We start from the raw sequence: 21053 nt of genomic DNA, 5'->3' as shown, positions 1-21053 counted from the left end.
GTCGTTTTTATTAGGTTTGGTTTTATATATATTTATAGTGTATGCCAGTAGTTCCCGACATATTGTGGCTTGTGGCCTCTTTCCGGAGACTTTTATCACTATTGATCCCCTGTTTATCATTCCAGTGATATTCATGTTGTTATTTCGGATGGTAGATCCTAAATCCCATTATGTTCCAACAATGAATGCTCAACAAAGTGTGAAGACGCTTTTATATAACTTTATCAAGCAATGAAACTGGGTAAAACGAGAAATTTCTTGTTAAGGGAAAAGATGGAAATCACTTTTTGCGCCTAGAATTCTACCCTCTTTAACTGTTTTGTGTCTCCCTTGTGGAGCCACGGGCCTCAGACCCGGAACCGCTGGTGTATGCTGTTGAAATGATAAAAAACAGACTGACATTGATGTTGGTGATTTCCCGTAATGATTAGAAATTCATTTATAGTATGTACTTTCCCAGGGGATTCCCCGGTCTCAGGACAATAAATAATTCATGAAGAATTTACGTAATTTTATTTGTGTTAATGGCAATGGTTTCTAAAAATTAGATTTGAACTTATCAAATGTTGTTTTTACGCTTATTCCATTCGCTCGTGCATAATAGTGCACTTTGAACATTTTTTTTATGGCCATGGATTGCCGTGATATTTCATAGTAATGTTCTCATTTTGTCGACGCAACCGCCGTTACATTAAACACACAATTAAATTAATAAAACATGATATTATAAACAGACTGGTATTGGTCGTCAATGGAATACTGCAAAGTCATTACCCGACAACATAACAGAACAGTAAAAAACATTATTTTTCGCAAGTGGCCTGCCTAATTGCATGGATCAAAACATTACACTTTCACAAAGTAAGTTTACTCCTCCTTCATTATACGTTTCCGATAAGACAGCGTAACTATACTGGGACAATGGTTATTTTGATTAATTGTTAAGGATGTTATCGATGATTTAACAAAAAATATGTAGCTAATAGGAAATAGCGTTGCCAGTAATATAAATCAGGGTGGTCCAAACCGCGGGCCGCATGTGGTCTTGTGTAGGCAGGACCATGAGATAGGTAGCGCGAGATATCTTCTTTAAAAACTGTTTATAACTATGAACTCTCTTTTCTAAATATATGTAAAGTGAGTAAACTCGCGATGTTTTGATCATTTTTGGATTCCCCCCGACTGCAGCCCGCGAGACATCCTCAAAAGCTTTTGCGGCCCGCCAACCTCGCAACCTTAGATCACCCTGATATAAATATTACTGGCGCTCACGTTTACTCTGTACAGTCTTTAAAGAATTATATCTTTACGCAAAACATACACTGAATCGCCAGGATACTTCGCGGGTCGCACAAAATTCTTTGGCGGGCTGTAGGTTCGTCACCTCTGGTTTAAACTGTAAATAAGCGCAAGCTAAAAAACATTGCCATGTATGATGCAATAAAACGCCTTTTTTTATATCTCAAGAGAGGGGTTTAGACCCACAGAACCAAACCCATTCTTGTGTACGCCCCTGTTCGTGCTTATTTACAACTTATTTGGGGCAAATTTTTTTTGGTATTGATCGAACAATTGGATTTGAATTGGACAAGGAGTATTCATGTCGGCGTCGGGATTCGAACCCATGTTTCTTAGTCCATGTAACAAATCACCACTGTTACCAAAATACTGTCATATTTTATCGACTAAACATGACAAAGTATCTCAAATTTGTATCAGGTTCAGACATCAACAGATCGATGATTTTTTTGCCGATTTTGTTAATGAGCCGTGAACATGAGACGGTGCTGTTTGCGCCAAAAAGATTTATTCTAGATTTGCTTCAAGATAAATAAGATTCGATGTTCTCGGTTAGATTGGCAATTTGAGCCCACTCGCGCTTTTGTTTGTCTGTGACTGTACCTAATAGTTTCAGTTTCAGTTAAGACGCTTTAGGAAGAGTTTGAAACTAGTAGATTTATTTAGAACATGGTCTTATTTATCTACTTTAAATAAAAGATTACGCTCTTTGTCGAGTTGGTTATCTTAGTTATTGCAGGTATCAATTAAATCAGCCCTTCTCAGACGAGAAAGCTTATTCATTTGCCATAGTACGAGTAGTGCGTATCACTAACCAATTGCAGATTCAACAAAACACAGAAACTTAGTTTATTATTTACAGATTTGTTCATTCATTCATAGAAACTTTGTTTTGGGTTTCGTGTCCATATATTTAAGCATCGCTCTTTTGAATCGGTTGAACATATCAAATAATTTTTTAGCCGTTTCTAATAATTTTTGGAAATTAATGAAATCAACCGTTCAGTCAGGCAGAATAAAGTTCATTGAAGCGTTAAATGGTCATTGCTGCTAATCATCAGTGATAGATTCTGTCATTATTTGTGCTTTTATATGATCAAATCAATCCGGAGTCAATTTTGTCAACCAGGCGTCGGATCCGGTTATCCGTATACCTAGGTTAGTTATAAGATACTATATGGTGAATAGGAGTCGCCTCTTTTTCCTTATCGATCTTAAGATCGGTAAGTATGTTGATAGGTATTTGTATGTCTGTTTGTCTGTATGTCTATGTGTTAGATGCACGCGATATCTCACGAAAGCGGGGTTGAATCTGCTCCAAATTTTGCATGTGCATTCATCATAGCTCGGATCAGAAGCCTATTGATTGGATATTGATGGATGGAGTATGTCTTATAATTAGCGAGTAATTAATTAATTAGTGATGGGACACACGGTGTCACTATGGAGTAAGACCACTGTTTTGGGGGATCCCCCAACCTTCGATCGATAAGTCTTCGGTTTCTAACCGATATTCTAATTTTTCAGTTCTCCAGTCGGGCAGAATCATGCTTACTGTAGCGGGAAATGGTCTTGAACTTGCTTTTAACCATGACTAATAGATTAATTCGGATTAATTGTGCTTTCGGCATGTTGAAAAAATAAACTAATGACTGACTGTACTGAGCGTTTTGAGCTCTTTCTCCTAAACAAAGCAGTGGACAAGTTACCAGTGTTGCCTTTTTTTTCTGCGCTGACAAAATCCTTTTTTTTTTTTGGAGGGGGGGCATGAAGCTGATCAAAAATTTGAATATTTGGTAAATTTGGTCTTGATCGACTTATTTTGTATATTCACGCTCCATCCACGTACTTTTAACGTGTTTTTGGATAAAACATTCGCATTACCATGAGTTATTTGTAGCTTATTGTTAGGTAGTTATTTTTGAGGTGGACGCGAGACAAATTTTGAAACGGGGGCGTGGCTTCAAAAAGTTTAGAACCGCTGCTATAAGTGAAATTTTACAAAACTACATAATTGCAAGTTGAATATTCATACTCGACTAGTTAATAAATCAACGGAGTTGTCAGTGGGGCAAAAGATTATAAATGATTAAAGTAAATAAGGGAATATGAGAACAGATCATGTTTAGGTATTCAGGCATGCTTGGTGTTTTGAAAAAAGTCTATTACCAATCCTCAGCTTCGAAATTTCTTTGGATTTGAAAAATTTGACTCTTTGACTGGCAATACAATGACTTTGTCTCTTTAGCCGAACTTACATCTTCGCTTTTTAAAAGTTGACTCCGGACTCTACTTTTTGCTCCGGATACAAAAACACATGACTCCGAATCAACACATACTGATATTTATATAGTTATCAAAGTGCTATGTTAGCGCCGTTTATTTATAATTTAACTAAATCAAAACTTGACTCGAAGTTTCTTTATTCGCTTTTTCGCTTTCAAATTGATTTTTGGAACGGATTTCAAAAATTTTTGACTGCGAATTTGGCGCATGATCTGGTTTAAAAAACTTGACTCCGACGTGCTTCGCCATAAGAGTCCTGCTAGTTGCACACACACAGATACTTATCTAGTTACTAATGCGCAAAGTTAGCGCCGTTTATAAATAATTAAACTAAATCAGGAAAGATGAGAACAGATTAGGTTTACAGTTATTTGGTTCAGTCTCGGCGGTAATACGACTTTGGGTCACCGATGGGTCGAAAAGTTTATATTAGTTTACGCTATTCGGTTCTGTCTGCAAATGTTTTTGGGGTGGATATGGTCTTCTGAAATAAAGTGTTATCTAACCCGATATTTTCCGGTTTTAAAAAATTTGATTCTTGACTTCAAGAAGTTGACTTTTACTTCGATTTTGAAGCCATTCCCTGTTAATAATAATTCTGACGCGGGCTCATACGCTATTCGGTTTAGTCCGCGATAATTAAGGGTGGGACGGGGGACGGGAGACTTGGGAGTGACGGAGGTCTGAAAAAAGTGTTATCTATTTCCGATTTCCCAATTCCGATTTTTTTCCGGTTGCGAGAAGTTCGGCTCTGTGACAAGAAGTTGACTTATACTTTTGAGTAATAATCATGTGAAGAAAATTACTTCTATTCCGTCGCTTTACTTTAACCGATTCCATGCAAAAAATAATTTCTATTCTATTGTCTACGTCCAATACATTATTTCCCTAGACTAGATACTTTACACTGATACTTATCTAGCTAGTAAAGTGCTATGTTGGCGCCGTTTATAAATAATTAAACTAAATCAGGAAAGATGAGAATAGATTAAGTTTACGGTTATTTGGTTCAGTCTCGGATAATTGGGAAGACAGTAAGAGTTAAATGCGCTGTAAAGTGCATTCTAGCGCGTTCCAGAACCCAACCCGTTATTCTGAGATATGTAGGGGTTTATGGAAAGTGCGGGTATAATATTAGTGAGATGGGGGCGATTTAAATCAGGGGTATGCAACCTTACTGGAGGGCCGGATACAAATAATTGAGTGTCACCGCGGAACGCTCTTTCATTCAACATGGGCTTGATATCATTATTGATCATAAGACACAAGCTCAGGTATTGTACTCTGGTATAGGCTTTGCAACGCAAAATTATTGGAATTACTCGCACGCGCTAAATTATAAACTAGTTTCGCGTGCCGCACATTATTCAAAATTAGCACTTCTCCACGGGCTGCACATTTTTTTTCTTGTAAGTCGTATTTGGCCTGCGGACCGCAGATTGCATAGCTCTGATTTGAATGATAAAAAAGTGGTGAATTCACGCCACAGTACAAGAATGGCTCTCGAAGTATGTGGCGGACACCGGGACGTAGTATGTTTACCAGGTTAGGGTTAGGCCATAATTTCAAGTACAAATACTACAGGAGTCACTTGGGTATTTCCCGAACTCGTAATAGAATTAAAATAAGGAAAATTAGAATAAAATTATGGCTTAACTCTAACCTGATACACATATTACTTTCCGGTGTCCGCCATCTTGATTCACATACTTCGGAAGTAGCCAAGGATGTGATGTTTTATTAATAGTTTAATAGTGGTGACATCAGCTTTTTGTGTCATGCGTTCTTGGATTTGTTGCAATTTTTTCTTCATTTTTGCGCTTATTGAGAATACTACTGTTTTGATTTTGTTGTAAAACTGAAGTGAGCTGTGATGTTCACTGTGGCAAAATATCATTATTGAGGGGTTATCTGAGTAAGTCATTTAATACTACGCGCTTACAAGGAGCATTATGATGTCATATTTTCGTACTAATGACGTCATTCTTTTGAATTAGGACGTTTTACTCCAATAATCCCAATCTCAGTCAGTTCATCATTATATGACATAAAACTGATTTATTGTTCAATGTCGCGTCTATTTGTTTTTGATTCCTGATTAAAAGTTTCATGATTTTATTGATTGCAATTTGTAGACTAGATGTGTTGACTTAAGTGACGGTTCACTTTGAAGGAGTGTAGATAAGTATTGATAAGTACTATTTGTGGATTAACGCGCTGTTTTTCTCTGGAATTATTCAACCTGAGAAAGCTCGGATATTAATTATGGTGAGTGTACAATTCATAATAGATTCCTAGGAACTTTCAAGTTTAATATCTTGAATTCAAACCACATCACCATTTTGCCCATTTCGCGGTAGGAGGAAGGATTTACATATTTGTTTATCCCGGAGGAGGGGAAAGCCGATAAGACGGCTTAATCATATGGCGAACCACGGCCTCTCGTCCGGTTACCGGTCCAGGTCGGGTATGAGATTAGTTAGCCAGTTATTTGTTTTCGGAAGCATGGACTTGATGGTAGAGGAAGCCGTAACCGACTAGCGGTTACGTGAACCACCCTACGGCGGCGAGGAGTCCAGCAATCCTCTCATACATAACCATCCCGCATGGGATTGAACCTGCCAAACCACGAAAGGTAATCAGAGATGCGGTGGCGAGCGTATTCCTAACGCTTAGCATGATGCGCCACACCGCCGTAGAGGTAAGATCGGGCCTAAAAATTCCAGCCTGACCCAGGTCCGTGGGCATTAAACCCGACTCGACCCGAACCCGACTAATTAACTGGATTTACAGGCCTGAGCCCGAAGCAAACCCGAAATTTTATATTTTATTTAGCTCTTTGAATTGTCATTGCAAGAGTTTAGTACAGTATGTGTCGTGTTGATGAGGCAACTTCTGTTTTTTTTTGTAAACCACGGTCTCTCGCGGCCGGAACGCCTAATTCAAAAATAAAAATCCAGTGTTAGTCAGATGTTTTCATATCAGTATGCTTTCGATCAGTCAAATACTCGATCGTATTCTATAAAAACGGAAATTGTTCGCTAGCGCCCTCTAACGTAAGATTAAAAATTTTTTGAACAAGCACTAGGTTGCGCCAAAGAACTGTAGAATTTGCCGATTTAGTCGAGTTCATATCGATTTGGAAGCAGAACGCAATAGTTTGCTGCTTTTCAAACCTATCTTTTGATATTTTCAATATATATATAGAGTAATTTCAGAAAGAAAAATTGTAATAAATCAGAAATTTGAATTTTTTTCTGTGATTATTGGTATTTAATTTAGTAGAATGCTGAATAGAATAGAGTACTTAGCTGAGTGCCGCGATAATGTCATTGATTTTCGAATCAAAGTTCATTTTGAGCAACTCTCGCATTTCCTTTTCACTACGTGATGTAGACCTATTTGTAGACCTATTTCATACAGACATATTAAAGTTTGGTTTTAAATTGTCTTGCGCAAAACACTTCAATCTTAAAGCATAGCATAAGGGTATACAGCATAAGGGACTCATACAAACGAATGACAGCGTATAAGTATAGTGTATCCGTAATAATAGAAAATTTGCAAGTTTCGTTATAAGTAATATTTTTTTTAGAATAACTATGATTATTACTAAACTTCATAACTGCGATTTATCGACACGAATTGTCGTTAAAGCGTGGATTCATTTTCCCGATTTCATAAACTGTGGGGGGGGGGGGGGGGGGTGAGCTGATGGAAAATATGAAGAATTGTAAATACCAGTAAAAAAAATGAATCCACGCTTTAATATCAATTCGGGTCGTTAACATTCATGGTTAGTCCGGGAAAAGAGTTTACAAAGCGCGTCGCTTTTCGATCAGTACCGATCGACTATAAACAAGAAAGCACTGCTCAAATATACAGAAACGAAGGTACAATGAGTAGTCGCGATACCAGTAGATTACACGAGACTGAAATCCGTTGCCATAACAATGAATATCTCTTTAACAACAAGACTCGAACAAAACGACTTATATATATACGACCCATGTCCAACGAACGTCGTCATTTATTGAGCTTAAGGGATGCCACGATGTATCTGAGCTACAATGTAATGAGTATTACTCTCTCATTGGACACGACGTGGGCTTATAGATTATTTTGTTATTATGTTGTTGTTTTTGTTGGCATTTTTCTTCTCGTTGTCACCGTATAAAAAAAATATTTTTTTCTCATTTACCGCTATATCAATTTCTTCTTCATAGTTAGTATTTTTTATTTTCTATTCATTTCAAAACTTTCTGGGGGCTCTATGACATTTGTTTTTCAATAAGAAATTTTGTATGGAGACCTCTTAAAAATTAATACAAGTTATTTATAGCCGTACTTCTATCTTGCTCGTATCTCGCTCGAAAGTTTCTTGACGTTACCGGTACGGCTTCGCTTTGGTCTTCGTGTCAATATATGTGAGCATCACTTTCCTATTTATAATGTGTCCGCACTGATAGAGGAGCGACGCGCGAAATAAACTCTTTTCCTAAACGAGCTATAAATATTAATAAACTTTTTAAAGATGCGATTTATCGATCTGAATTGACTTTAAAGCGGTGGATTCATTTTCCCGATTTTATAAACTGCGGGGAAATGATTGAACGAGTCTCTGTGATTAATATATTATGATGTGTGCGGCATTAATGACTGATTTTTTTTACTGTTATTCACATATTTTCATATTTTCAATGAGTTTACTAGTCTTACCCTACTTACTTATATTGCCCCAACATTTTGGTAGTTCTACAAGTACTACGCCAGCGCGCTTCGTCGAACCAATCCGACATCTTTCCAGTAAAGTTGGTGCTCACTACTTAGCAACGTACAGATATGGATTGCTAGAGTGATGAAACTTGATTTAAAAACTAAATTCAGAGCTTTTTCATTGGCGTTCGTGTCCGTATATCTGAGCATCGTCCCATTTTTTATAGTGTGTCTGTACTGATAGAAGAGTTGCAGGCTATGTTAAGTCTTTTCCCAGACGATCCATGGATATTAAAAAACTTCGAAGCTGCGATTTATCGACCCTTATTGACATTAAAGCGGCGGATTCATTTCCCAATTTTATAAACTGCTTAGATGCCTATATGGGTGTCTGTGATTAATCTTTCATGATGTTTGCGATGTTACTCTGCCACTAACCCTAATTCTTTGCTTCCATATATATAAGGTTATTGGGCTTATCCTGACCGAATTTGAGTTGAACACAATAGAAAAAAAAAACATTTGGAGAACCGTAATATAACCTAATTTAACCTGAGATATAAAGAATAAAAAAAGCAAAATCTTTAATACAGGAGGTCCAGAAATCAATTCTGTGTGAAACTGCGAGCCGCAACTTTAGCGTGCCTGTACTGGTAGAAGAGCGACACACCGCTAAGTAAACTCTTTTCCTTGACAAACCATTAATATTAATAAACTTTGAAGCCGCAATTTATCGTGCTGAATTGGCTTCAAAGCGGCGAATTCATTTCCCCGATTTTATAAACTGTGGGGAAGTGATTGAACGGGTCTCTGTGATTAATATTTCACGATGTGTGAGGTACTAATGACTAATTGTTGTTACTGTTATTTACATTTTATTCATATTTTCTATGAACTTACCAGTGTAAAAATTGGGGCAAAACATGGAGCCCCTGGTAGGTGCAGAGAATAATATGAAAAATATAAACAACAACAACATGATAATACTGAACACATCATGAAATATTAATCACTGAGACCCGTTCAATCATTTCCCCACAGTTTATGGAGTCGGGAAAATGAATCCGCGCTTTAATGTCAATTCGGGTCGATAAATTGCAGCTTCAAATTTTATTAATATTCATGGCTTTCTAGGAAAAGATAGACCATTGCAACTTTTCTGTCAGTACCATTAGACCATCAAAGCAAGAGAGTAATGCTCAAATCTTGATGATGATGCACAACCTGAACAACCCCAACCTGGTACACATACTATGTTCAGATTTTTTGCCATCTTGGTACAAATATTTCGGGAGCACCCGAACGCCAATAAATAGCTTCACAAATCAAATTTTCAAATCAAGTTGCACTATTGTAGCAATCCATATCTGTACGTAGCTGAGCAGTGAACACTAGCTTTGTGGGGAAAGATGTCGGACAAGCTCGACGATGCGATGTGGCATATTATTCGTAGGATTAACAAAATGTTGGAGTAAAATAAGTAAATGTAGGTGAACAGGCTTTTATCTGCTTGGAAACAAAACAGCGCTAAAACGCTGATTTTGCGCTGATACATTGTGGCATCCTTATGTTCAGTAAACAACGACGTTCGCTAGAAATGAATGGTACATATAGGTCGTTTTGTGCTTCCGAAGTATTCGTACCAAGATGGCGCACAAACTGAACATAGTAGGTATACCAGGTTAGGGTTGTTCAGGTTGTGCGTCATCAACCTGGACATAGTATGTATACCAGGTTAGAGTTGTTTAAGTTGTGCGTCATCTTGATACGAATACTTCCGGAGCGCCGGTCGTTTTGCTAGAATCTTGTTTTTACGGTAACGGATTTTAGTGTCGCGTCATCTGCTGGTGCTGGGTTACTCATTGGACTTTTGTGCCTTATATTGTAGCATTAAAGGTAACATCGGGCCCAAAAATTCACGGCCCGACACGGGCCCGACTAATTGACTGGATTTGCAGGCCCGAGCCCGAAGCAAACCCAAAATTTCATATTTTATTTAGAAGTTCTTTGAATTCCACATATAGTTTTAGTATATATTTTTTTATAAACATATATTTATATGAAAAAAATCCGCGGTAGAGAAGCCCGGCCCGATCAGAACGTAATGATTGACATTTCAGGCCCGACCCGACCCGAATTTCGCGTTGGGTCAAGTCGGCTCGGGCTTCATATTTTAGCTCTATTGAGCATGCTCTCTCTCTTGACACAAAATGGAACCACGGATCAATTTGTTGTTAATTTCTTGTTGTTGTTGGTGTTTTTCTTCTTGTTGTTATCGTATGAAAAAAAATCGTTTTCTCATTAACTACTGGACCAATTGCTTTGAAAAATTTTGTGTTGCTGAAATTTTCTGTGTGCTTTGTGTGACTCGTTTTTCACTCTTATACTCAGTTTCATGTGATGACTTCTCAAAAATTGATACAAATTATTCGTAGCCGTTCTTCAACCTCTCTCGTGCTACTTGCTTGCTACGCGAAAATTTGTAGTTTCTGACGGTACTGGTAAAAAGGAAAGGTAGACTACTGTTGCTTCGCTTTGGTCTCCGTGTCCATATATTTGAGCACTGCGTAAAATATTTGAATGTTGAAAACGACGTATACACAAGCATAGGTGGCTCATACAAACAAATGATAGCGTATTATTAATGTGTCTCGACCCCAATAGCAATTTGCACGCTACGTTCTAAGTAATATCTTTTCTATACAATCTATAAATATTAATAAAGGACGCGATTTATCGACCCGAATTGTCATTAAAGCGGCGGATTTATTTTCCCGATTTCATAAACTGTGGGGATATAATTCGCGTTCGGTACTGGTAGAAGAGCAACGCTCTTAATAAACTTTTATCCTGAACGAACCATGAATATTAATGAACTTCGAAGCTGCGATTTATCGACCTGAATTGACATTAAAGCGGCGGATTCATTTTCCCGATTTCATAAACTATGGAAAATGATTGAGCGGGTCTCTGTGATTAATATTTCATGATGTGCGCGGCACTAATGACTTAATTATTACTGTTTCTAAAATTACTGATTGTCAGGTTAGACCGGGTCAAGCAGGCGGCCGGGAGCGGGTCTAAAAAGCCAGGAAATTGCAAGGGGGAAAGGACTTCTAAAATTTCCAAAAAGGAGGCTTCTGGAAGGTGAACGGTATCAGATAGCGAGCCCAGCAGGAGGTCGGAAGAAGATCTAAAAAGCGTCTCAACCTACAAAAAATTGCCACGTATGATACAAAAAAATGCTCTTTTTTCACATTTTGGAAAAGGGATTTCGACCCTCAATTAGGGCTGGGCATTTTCGAATACCTTGTGATTTCAGACCCGATTCGAATAATTTTTTCGAATCGAATCGAATCTCGAATACTTGAAAATATATAATTGTAAGCGACTTTATTATAGTAATTGGTCCTCTCAAAAATGAATTACTGAAGACATAGAATGATTCACTCAGATAGATTACTGAGCGTTCACACAGAATAACAAACACGTTTTATCAATAACTCACTACAGAAAATAGTCATATGTTAGAATTCCGTTGAAAAAATATGACTCAAATGAAAAAAAAATTGGGGAATTCACCTCGACCATTTGCGGAAAGATAAAAACAAGATGGCGGCGATTCGAAATTTAGCTCTGAACCGATTCGAATAATTTACTATTCGATTCGATTCGAAATGCCCAGCCCTACCCTCAATGCGCTTCTCTTTCTCTTTGGCCACGCCGCTGTTGGCATAGCAGGTTAAAAATATCAATTCAAAGTCCAATGACAACCGCCTCAACCAGGGTAGACAGCGACCAAACAGAAAAAATTTCGGTCTTTTCAAATGAGTGGTTTCCAAACCGCGGCCCGCGAGCTAATCATGGCCCGCGTAACGATTTGATATGGCCCGCCGAACTTGAGTGAAATATTTTAACACTTCATCTCTCGGCACGTGGATACCCTTCTGCCTCTAACTTAGTCATTTTTCCCCTAACTGACTCGCGCTATATTTAGTTCTGAATTGGATTTGTTCAGCAAGTCATGATGATATAATTCTTATTTAATAATGATGTTTGATGTCATCTGCTTTTCAACTCAGCAAACAAGGTGTCGCTGACACGATGACTTACTTTCTAGTCTTTCTCGGCTCCGCGCCAATGGCGGAAATATTGTATATTTGTTTATTTCATATTTCAATTACTTATCGATCTTGATCGGTAACTATGTTGATAGGTATTTGTCTGTCTGTCTGTGAGACACACGCAATATCTCACGAAAGCGAGGTTGAATCGGCACCAAATTTTGCATGTGCATTCATCATATCTCGGACCAGAAGCCTATTTTGAAAGATTTATGTCGTAAAATTAGCGAGTTATTAACTAATAAATAAGTTTTTTATTTTATTTTTTTTATAATCAGCGAGTTATTAATTAATTAGGTAATTTTCTTTTCGTACGATCGATAAGTCGGCGGTCTCCGATGGCCATCTCGTTACTATATTTGTTTAATTTTGTTCGCTTCTAATTTTGGCCCCTGTCAATCAAATCTAAATAGTAGCTTCTCATCTATGAATGGCTGATTATACAGAGCCATGTCAGGAGTGAATTAATTCCACAGGTATAATCCAGTCTACGTCAATATCTGGCAACACCATAATTAAAAAACCAAAATAGACACGCGATCGATGTTTTTAATTTTCATTCATAAAATATTTAAAAGAATCGTGTCGATTTAGTCAATACAAGAGAGCGGCGGTCGAATATATGAACACAAAGATCAAAAACGATGTAGTACGGTTATGCAATCTATCCCAGTCTTACCGATACCAGCCGCTACGATGTCATAAAACGCGGAGAACAGTTGTCGCGATGTCATAAAATTGTGTTCCTATAGATAAGTATCGTACCGCAGTCGACGAACCACCAGATATCAACAAAAGCGAACGCGCAACCGCCACTAGGTGCGCAATTTTTATGACGTCATCGCACACAAAAAACTAATCCCATAAGAGCGACAAATTTTTTTTGAAGAATTAGAAGTAATAGCTTTCTAGCGTCAAATTCAATCTTCAACGACTGAAAATTTTAGAAGTCAGAGTAAAAGAAATAACAAAAAAAAAAAAAACAACAACAACCTATTAACAAAACGATCCAACCCGTGTTTAATAAAGCAGTTCACAGACGAAGCGATAGACACAAGAGTGGCCAATTACTTCACGGAGTGGGTCAGTCACAGATAATAGACGTGGTTACTGAGCCGGAGGCTCGAAACCTTAATATGAGAAACTGATGAATAAAAAACAGTTTATTTACAAAAGCTAGTTCGACAAGTAGGCTGATGTTTATATAAAAATAAAAAGAAGCACAATGTAACAATTGGAGTCATTATGACGTTATTATCATCGATATTTGCAACAGAAATGTGTTTCCATAAAATCTAAATTTGTACTTTCAACAGACACGAGTTGGTTGGATAAAATACTTCAGTGGGCCGGATCCGGCCCGCAGCCTTAATTTCCCCGCCCTTGCAATAGAATATTCGGGGCTCCCGAAGTATGCGAACCAAGATGGCGGACATCGGAATGTAATATGTGTACTAGGTTAGGGTTAGGCCATAATTTTGGGTATAAATACTACGGGAGGCTCTTGGCTAGTTTTCGAACTGATAATAGGACTAAAATAAGGAAAATTGGAAAAAAATTATCGCCTAACCCTAACCTGTTACCCATGTTACGTTCCGATGTCCGCCATCTTGGTTCGCATAATTCGGGAGCACTGAATATTCATAATAGAGTTAGAAGTCTGCATTGCGGATCATTGATTAATTACGCGGTCAGCCCAATTCAATTATTTAAACAATCGGGGAATAAAAATCAGGCATGTAATATAATTAATTATTCGGACTTTGCGGTTAATTTTCATCCGACTTCAGCCACGTAATAAGCTTGTTATGGGACATTCAATATGCTTAGTTGAAATGAACGTAGCATGTGTAATCGTTCGATAGATGAACAAAAACCATTCGGCAGAAAATTGATATGTAATGTTGGATTTATAGAACTTTTATTGTATATCACTGCCATAATTGAAATTTATTGTAGGTCTTCTAGGAGATGATTGGCGGCCCACGATTGGTTGGAAATGAACGTATTGTCCTTTGATACATGAAAAAAAACCATTTGGCAAAAAAAATTATATGTAATGTTGGATTTATAAATAAGCTCGGCTGCCCACAGTTTGCCGACCACTGACATAAACCATACGACGGTAATTACAGGCCATTACGGCGAATACGAACCGTGATAGCGGCTCCATTTGTTAATGGACACCTACTAGGAAGCTGATACATAATTTATGATAAAAAAATCAATTTGAAGGCCTTAAAAATGCGCTCTGGGATCCTAAAGTGGTGGAGTTTTCATTATTTAACAGAAAATGATGCCAAATCAGCGTCACGATAGTTTCGCGATTTGGAACGCCGGCTTGAATAAAAATTCTAGATAATATAAGCAAAGGTTAAAATCATTAGCGGAAAAAAAACAGATTTTTTTTTCTGAGAAGAGAGATTGTCTTTGTCAGGAATTTGAGAGTAAGACTTTGAGTAAATAGTTAGTTAGACTATTGGAATCAGTGGTTATGCATATTAATTTATGTGGCGTGTAAATGTTAAAGTAATCGGAGATGTAATAAAGACTGACCAGTGTGTTGTATTTTTCAGCTTGATAAAAAGTGTGCAGCAAGACTCTTATATTGAATCGTATAGTCATCTTTATTCTTGCCACACCATCCTTGCGTTACACGCATACGGATCCATTTCCACAAAGGTATAGAACAAGTATAAGTATAAGTTTATTTCGACTCCATAATCAGCAATAGACGATAAAAGAATTGATAAAAACAAAAGTAAAAGTAACTGATTATAGAATCGGGAAAGCAAACAAAACCTAGAGTAAGGTTTGAAACGTACAGATTTTAGATGGAAAGGTATTGATAAAAGAAGTAGTACGTTTTCGCTCACCCAAAAGTAATAAAAAATAATAATTAAGGCACGCACGCTCACACACACACACACACAACCATCGAGACATGATACAGTCGGAAGCGAAAAAAGCGAGACTTAATACAAACAAATAAAAAAAAAATAAAAATAAAAATGAATTCAAACAAATAAAAAAAAATGAATAAAAGAAAAGAAAAAGAAAAAAAAAAGAAAAGATAGTTAGTCTTACGTAACCCCAACTTATAGTCATGTATGTAACTGCATGAATTTTTGACGAGACATGAAGCGTAAAGTAGGAAAGAAATGCGACTGTATTTGATCATAACGCTGTATTAATCGCCTGAAAGACTGAAACTTTGCACAAAATGCGCTCTGGGATCTCAAAAAGGTTGAGTTTTCATTATTCAACATAGATTATGGATGCAGGGTATTGTAATTTTAGTTTGATGGAAAGTTATGGTTATCGATTATGAGATGAGATTATTTAGAAGATTTTTTATGGTTTATCAATATATAGAACTATAAGACAGTTACAAGGTAGAAGGACAATTTGATAACGTAGGGGACTGCGACGTTGTCTTTATTTCAGTTAGAAGTCCGTGGTTCCCAAACGGTGGGGCGCGCCTCACAAGGAGGGTGTAGAAATTTTTTTAAGGGGTCGTGAATCTAATTGAAAATATAAATAATTTTTAAATTTTATCTTGCCCGCTTCATTTTAGATATTATTTTTCATTATTTTGGGTATTTACTTTTCTTTATTTTGGATATTTACATTTCATCCACGTATTCTCAACGTGTTTTTTGAATGAAACATACTTTCGTCTTACAAACTATTATTTGTAGCTTATTGTTAGCTAGTTATTTTTGAGGCAGAGCGCAAGGCTTGACAAATTCTAGAAAGGACGCGGCTTAAAAGGAAGTTTGAGAACCACTGATAGATAATGTGTTAGTCTCGGTAATTTGCCTTTACTCACACTAATAAAACTCTCAATATAGGAAAAGTATCGTGAGATCAGAGGGCGGTCGTTGCTATACCGTGCATTAGTAGCTGTTCAAACTGTTCAATTTTTTGACAGAAAATAGGAATTGGAATAGAAATTCTTCAAAGTCAATTTTCTTAGACTTGCATTGTCTGTTTCCGTCGACTTGTCGAAATCGATTTTTTAACATTTGAATATTTCGTCTCAATTCGGACCTCCTGAAGTATGCGCACCAAGATGGCGCACAACCTGAACCCAAGGTGTGTACCAGGTTGGGGTTCAGGTTATGCGACATCTTGGCGCACATACTTCAGGAGCACCCGCAATTCTCATAGATATTGTTGGTCCATGTCGACTTGTCTCAAAAAATAAAAAATAAAAAGGGAAATTCCTTCTTCGCATTGATGTGTCATCTGTCGACTTGTCTCAACAGATTAGAAAATTCGAACATTTGTTTCGTCCCATATGTCATCTTGTCCAGATAGATTTCAAAACATTTGAACATTTCGTCCCATTTCTCATAGATACTGTTAGTCTCAGTCGACTTCTCTCAAAGGGGAAAAAATAATTGGTCATTTTTCGCATTGATATGTAAGTCTCTAGCGACTCGTCTCGACAGATTAGAAAACTCAAAACATTTTTTCTTATATATTTGCAACTCTATCGCAAATCTGTGTAGACTTGTCTCGTTAGCTAGAATATTAAATTGGATATTTCGTCTCTCAAAATCAAATTTCTTCATGATTACTGACGCTGTAAAATCAAATGCTTTTGTTTCATGGGTATTTAGCGCTGGCCAGTGCATTTCTCTCTTGTTTAATATGTATAGTACGAAAAGAAAATATGAATTTAAAAATAACATATTCATTTTTATCGCACATTTGTGTCGACTTGTCTCGTTAGCTAAAATATTGAATTGGATATTTTGTCTTATAAAAAGCAAATTTCGTCATGATTGCCGCCGTGTATAATCAAGTACTTTTGTCCATTGGTATCAGCGACAAGCATTTTTTTCTTGTTCATTATGTACAGTACAAATGGAAAAATTTTAACTTATCATCTTATTCATTTATATCGTAAATCTATGTCGACATGTCTCGTTAGTTAAAATATTGAATAGGACATTTCGTCTTGTAAAAAGCAAATTTCGTCATGATTGCCGCAGCAGTGAGATCTAATGCATTTGTTCCCGGTGCATTTGCGGCTGTTCCTCTCATAAAAAATTTCAATTCTGAATGCGTTCATGAAGGAACTAAAAGCGGGAAAACTGCTGAATCCAAGATCGATGAAGATATAAAGGTTTGCATTTTAGATTATGATTATAAGAAATTATGAGACATATTTGGGCTCTCCAGAGAAAGGGTGAGCAAGGTTTTTGGGCAGGAACCAAAAATTTTGTTCACTTAGACTGGCGGGCCATGTTAGTGTGACGTAAAAAGTTTCATTTCATGATTAATATTTACAGTGCTACAAAAGCGAAAGTGGAAAACAAAAAACCTTGTGCCAAAACTCAATTTAATCTTAACAAATTCCTTGAGCTATTTTTCAACAAAAACATTAAAATTTGGGTTTAGTTTCGTTGTGGCAGCATCAGGAGGGCCAGATTGAATTACCCAACTGACAGGATCCGGCCCGCGGGCCGTAGTGTGCCCATGCCAGCTCTAGAGACACATTGTTTTAATTTGAATTTTTTTTCATCGTTTGTCAAATTTGCATCACCCTGTGTCGATTTATACGGGCGAGCAAGTGCTTCAATCACAACTATTTATTATTATTATTATGTTTAATGGTGCTTATAACTTGCTCAGTTTTGTGCACCTCGACTATGATATCTCGCGTAGAGTGTTCAAATGATTTTACCCGTTATGAGCATTTATTCTATAACAAAAGATATAGAATCGGGATTTGTTAGCAAATTATTATTTACTCTATCTGTTTAAATTCAAAAAAATTTTGATTAGAGAAATTGTGACACTTTTCATTCAGGCTATTTTGGTTTCTCAAAGGCCCATTTTTCACCATAAATTTAGTTGTTTTATTCATCAAATTTCACTACCATACGTATTTTATCGATCGAATCGTCGAGTAAATGCTTTAAGTCAGTGGTTCCAAGACCGCGGACCAATTACGGCCCGCCGAATTTGAGTGAAATAGTTTAACACTTTGAGTTTTTACTTTTTTTCGTTCTTGATTTTAGCAATTGTTACGATAATATCACAGTTTGAGCACGTGTATATTCATAACAATTCAATTAATCAGTATCTCAACTAAACGTATCGGTACTGCTATCGGCCCAATGCAGGCGCTCCCATCTCCCTGCTCGCGAACATCTTCCCACTTATAATTTTGGCCAATTTTGGTACTACTATTGCATCGGTACCGTTGGCTGTTTATATATACTTATACCCTAGTCTTCTAATTTTGACTGTAGCACATTTAGGTTGTCAGAAACTATGATTCGTTTTGTGTCAGGTTGTTATTACTTTGAATACGAAGTAGACCTTTGCCGCGGGACAAATATGACCCCGCGGGACAAATATGAACCACGAGGAAAAATTGTGCGGCCCGCGAAGAATTTTGCGGCCCAATTTTGAATCGTCTGCGACCCTCGAAACGAGTTTTCACTTTAGTTTAATCTGGTACGTGCGAGTAATTCCAATTTCCAATCCCGAAGTCTATACCTGAGTCTAATTATTATATATGCCTATGACGTTACAATAGCTAGTTTGTGCGAAGCGAACAACGCATGGCATAAAATCAATAACCAAAATGCAGCTACTAGAAAGCTTATGTTAAAAAAAAGCGCGGCCCGTTTCACCCAGGTATTTGTATCATGACACGAACCATTGATACATTGCCCTAGATCAGGTCTCTAATCAACTGTCGGACTACAGTCCGAATCCGGACCTTCCGAGTATTCGATTCGGACCGCACCTAATTCTTTATTTCGGATCATTAGCTCAACATTGGATATGTTAAGGTTTCCTTTTAACAAACGACTTTTACAGTTTGAAATTTATTTTATAATTTTCTCATATTTGCACCTGACTATTTGTGAAAAGAAATGTAACGCCATAATAATAAATGCGAATAACGCTATCTTGATTAGCGAATAAAATTATTAGCCGGCGAAGAAATGCGCGTTTGATTAAGGATGTCGGAACTTAATTTTTTAAAATACCGCACCCCAATATTTCGAAGTTTTGTATACGGATCTTCGGTTAAAAAAGTTGAAAAGCACTGCCCTATATACGTCACTGTGTATGCCCGCATCGTGGTTATGTACTCTGAAGCATGTGGCGGTCGAGTGCATTTGTAAAAGAAGCGCCGAAACTAAACTGCTATCAATAATTCAATGCCTATATTTACATACACACGTCAGGCGAACATTCACGACCGCACCATACACGACGAGAAGTCTTACATTACTATTTCACCATACTCAAGCACGGACTGAACTAACAAAAACGCTCGATCAAGCATGACCTCGTTATACATGATTAAACTAATTTCTGTCAAAAATAGACCGTGCGTTGATAGGTACAAGTTGGTATCCATATTATAAAGAAAAACACTTTGCTGAAATAGCGCGTGTTGTTGTTAAAAACATTTTCATGTAGCGAGGGAATATTATAGATCGCTATGAATTGGATAAAATATATATTTTTAGGAGTTTTTGTGTGCCAAGCTGCGTATAGTTTAACTGCAGAATTAATTGTGGGATAGGGTAACAGGGTAGCCTCTCATATTCATACAAAAGAGAAAAAAAGTTTAATTTTAATATTAACTTGTCAGACTTCGGGTTATACGTTTACTCAGCAATATTGGGAGGTCAGTCGAAGTCATCTAACGGCATAAATATTACGGAAAAATGAATTTACAGTGATTCCTGATACGCTGAAGTGCTGTATCTGAGTGTGTGGGAATCATAGTATATTTCAGGGTGGTCCAAACCCGGGCCCGGGGGCCGCATCTGGCCCGCCGCTCCATAATCTGTGGCCCGCGGCGCTTTCGGAGAGTAATCAAAATATCGTATTTTAAATTGCTTCTCATAAAATAAATCAGAAAAATCGTTTGACATATTGTTATATCACTACTGTGACTGAATTGACTAGTATGATGAAGTTGAATGATGATTGATGGGCAGTCTAAATTGTTACCTGGATTTCTATCGTTTTGATCGGGAATAAATGCTAACAATATAGGCATGGTAGAAAACTAGAAATCGAATGCGGATTCAATTAGCCTAGGTTGGCAATGATAACTATGTGTTTGCACAATAGAAGTGCTTGTTTTGTATTGCACTGTTTACCTATTCGTCTACTATTGTGGCCCGCAACTAATGCCAAAATAATTTTGTGGCCCGCGGAGCCCACAACCTTGGACCACCCTGGTATATTTAAAGATGTGCAGATATAGTTTTAGTTAATATCGATACGCATTACCGATATACTGGTAATGTTTAATTGTGACCTGTATACAGAGTGTCCATAAATAAATACGATTAATGAACTGTGAAGTGCTTCGTGCAACTAATGGTAGCATATATAAAGGTGTGGTGAATGAAGTAAAAATACTTAAACAATCACTGAATAAAAAACACAAACCTGGTTAAGATATAATGAGAACTGACTTCAAAACAAAATCGAAATTGTAAAGGAATTTTATGAATACCATGAAAAGACTGATATCTTTGTTGTATGATGAACACCTTAACTTTATGCTACGGCGCTCGAATGATTTCATACGACGTTGTAACGGAAACAAATAAATTGAAATTGATATCGGTA

The 21053-nt window shown here is 37.1% G+C and overlaps 1 protein-coding gene across 4 annotated transcripts in view; it reads left to right on the top strand.

The window, feature by feature from the left end:
• The window catches only part of LOC120330072 (inactive dipeptidyl peptidase 10-like), a 44599-nt gene that overhangs the window by 5695 nt on the left and 17851 nt on the right, over positions 1-21053 (top strand). The window contains exon 1 of one of the 4 annotated variants that reach the window (XM_039396895.2): positions 5737-5853. The exons of 2 other annotated variants lie outside the window; for them this stretch is intronic. In XM_039396895.2, coding sequence (XP_039252829.2) covers positions 5851-5853 — 3 coding nt within the window. In that variant the 5' untranslated portion in view covers positions 5737-5850. Of the gene's footprint in view, positions 1-5736; positions 5854-17362; positions 17563-21053 lie in introns of those variants that run through there. One more of the 4 variants, XM_039396891.2, reaches the window with a different exon arrangement.

Source organism: Styela clava, chromosome 12, assembly GCF_964204865.1.
Source record: "Styela clava chromosome 12, kaStyClav1.hap1.2, whole genome shotgun sequence".
In the NCBI taxonomy this organism is placed as follows: Eukaryota; Metazoa; Chordata; class Ascidiacea; order Stolidobranchia; family Styelidae; genus Styela; species Styela clava.
Note: the sequence above shows the minus strand (reverse complement) of the source record. Positions and strands in the feature narration are given on the sequence as shown.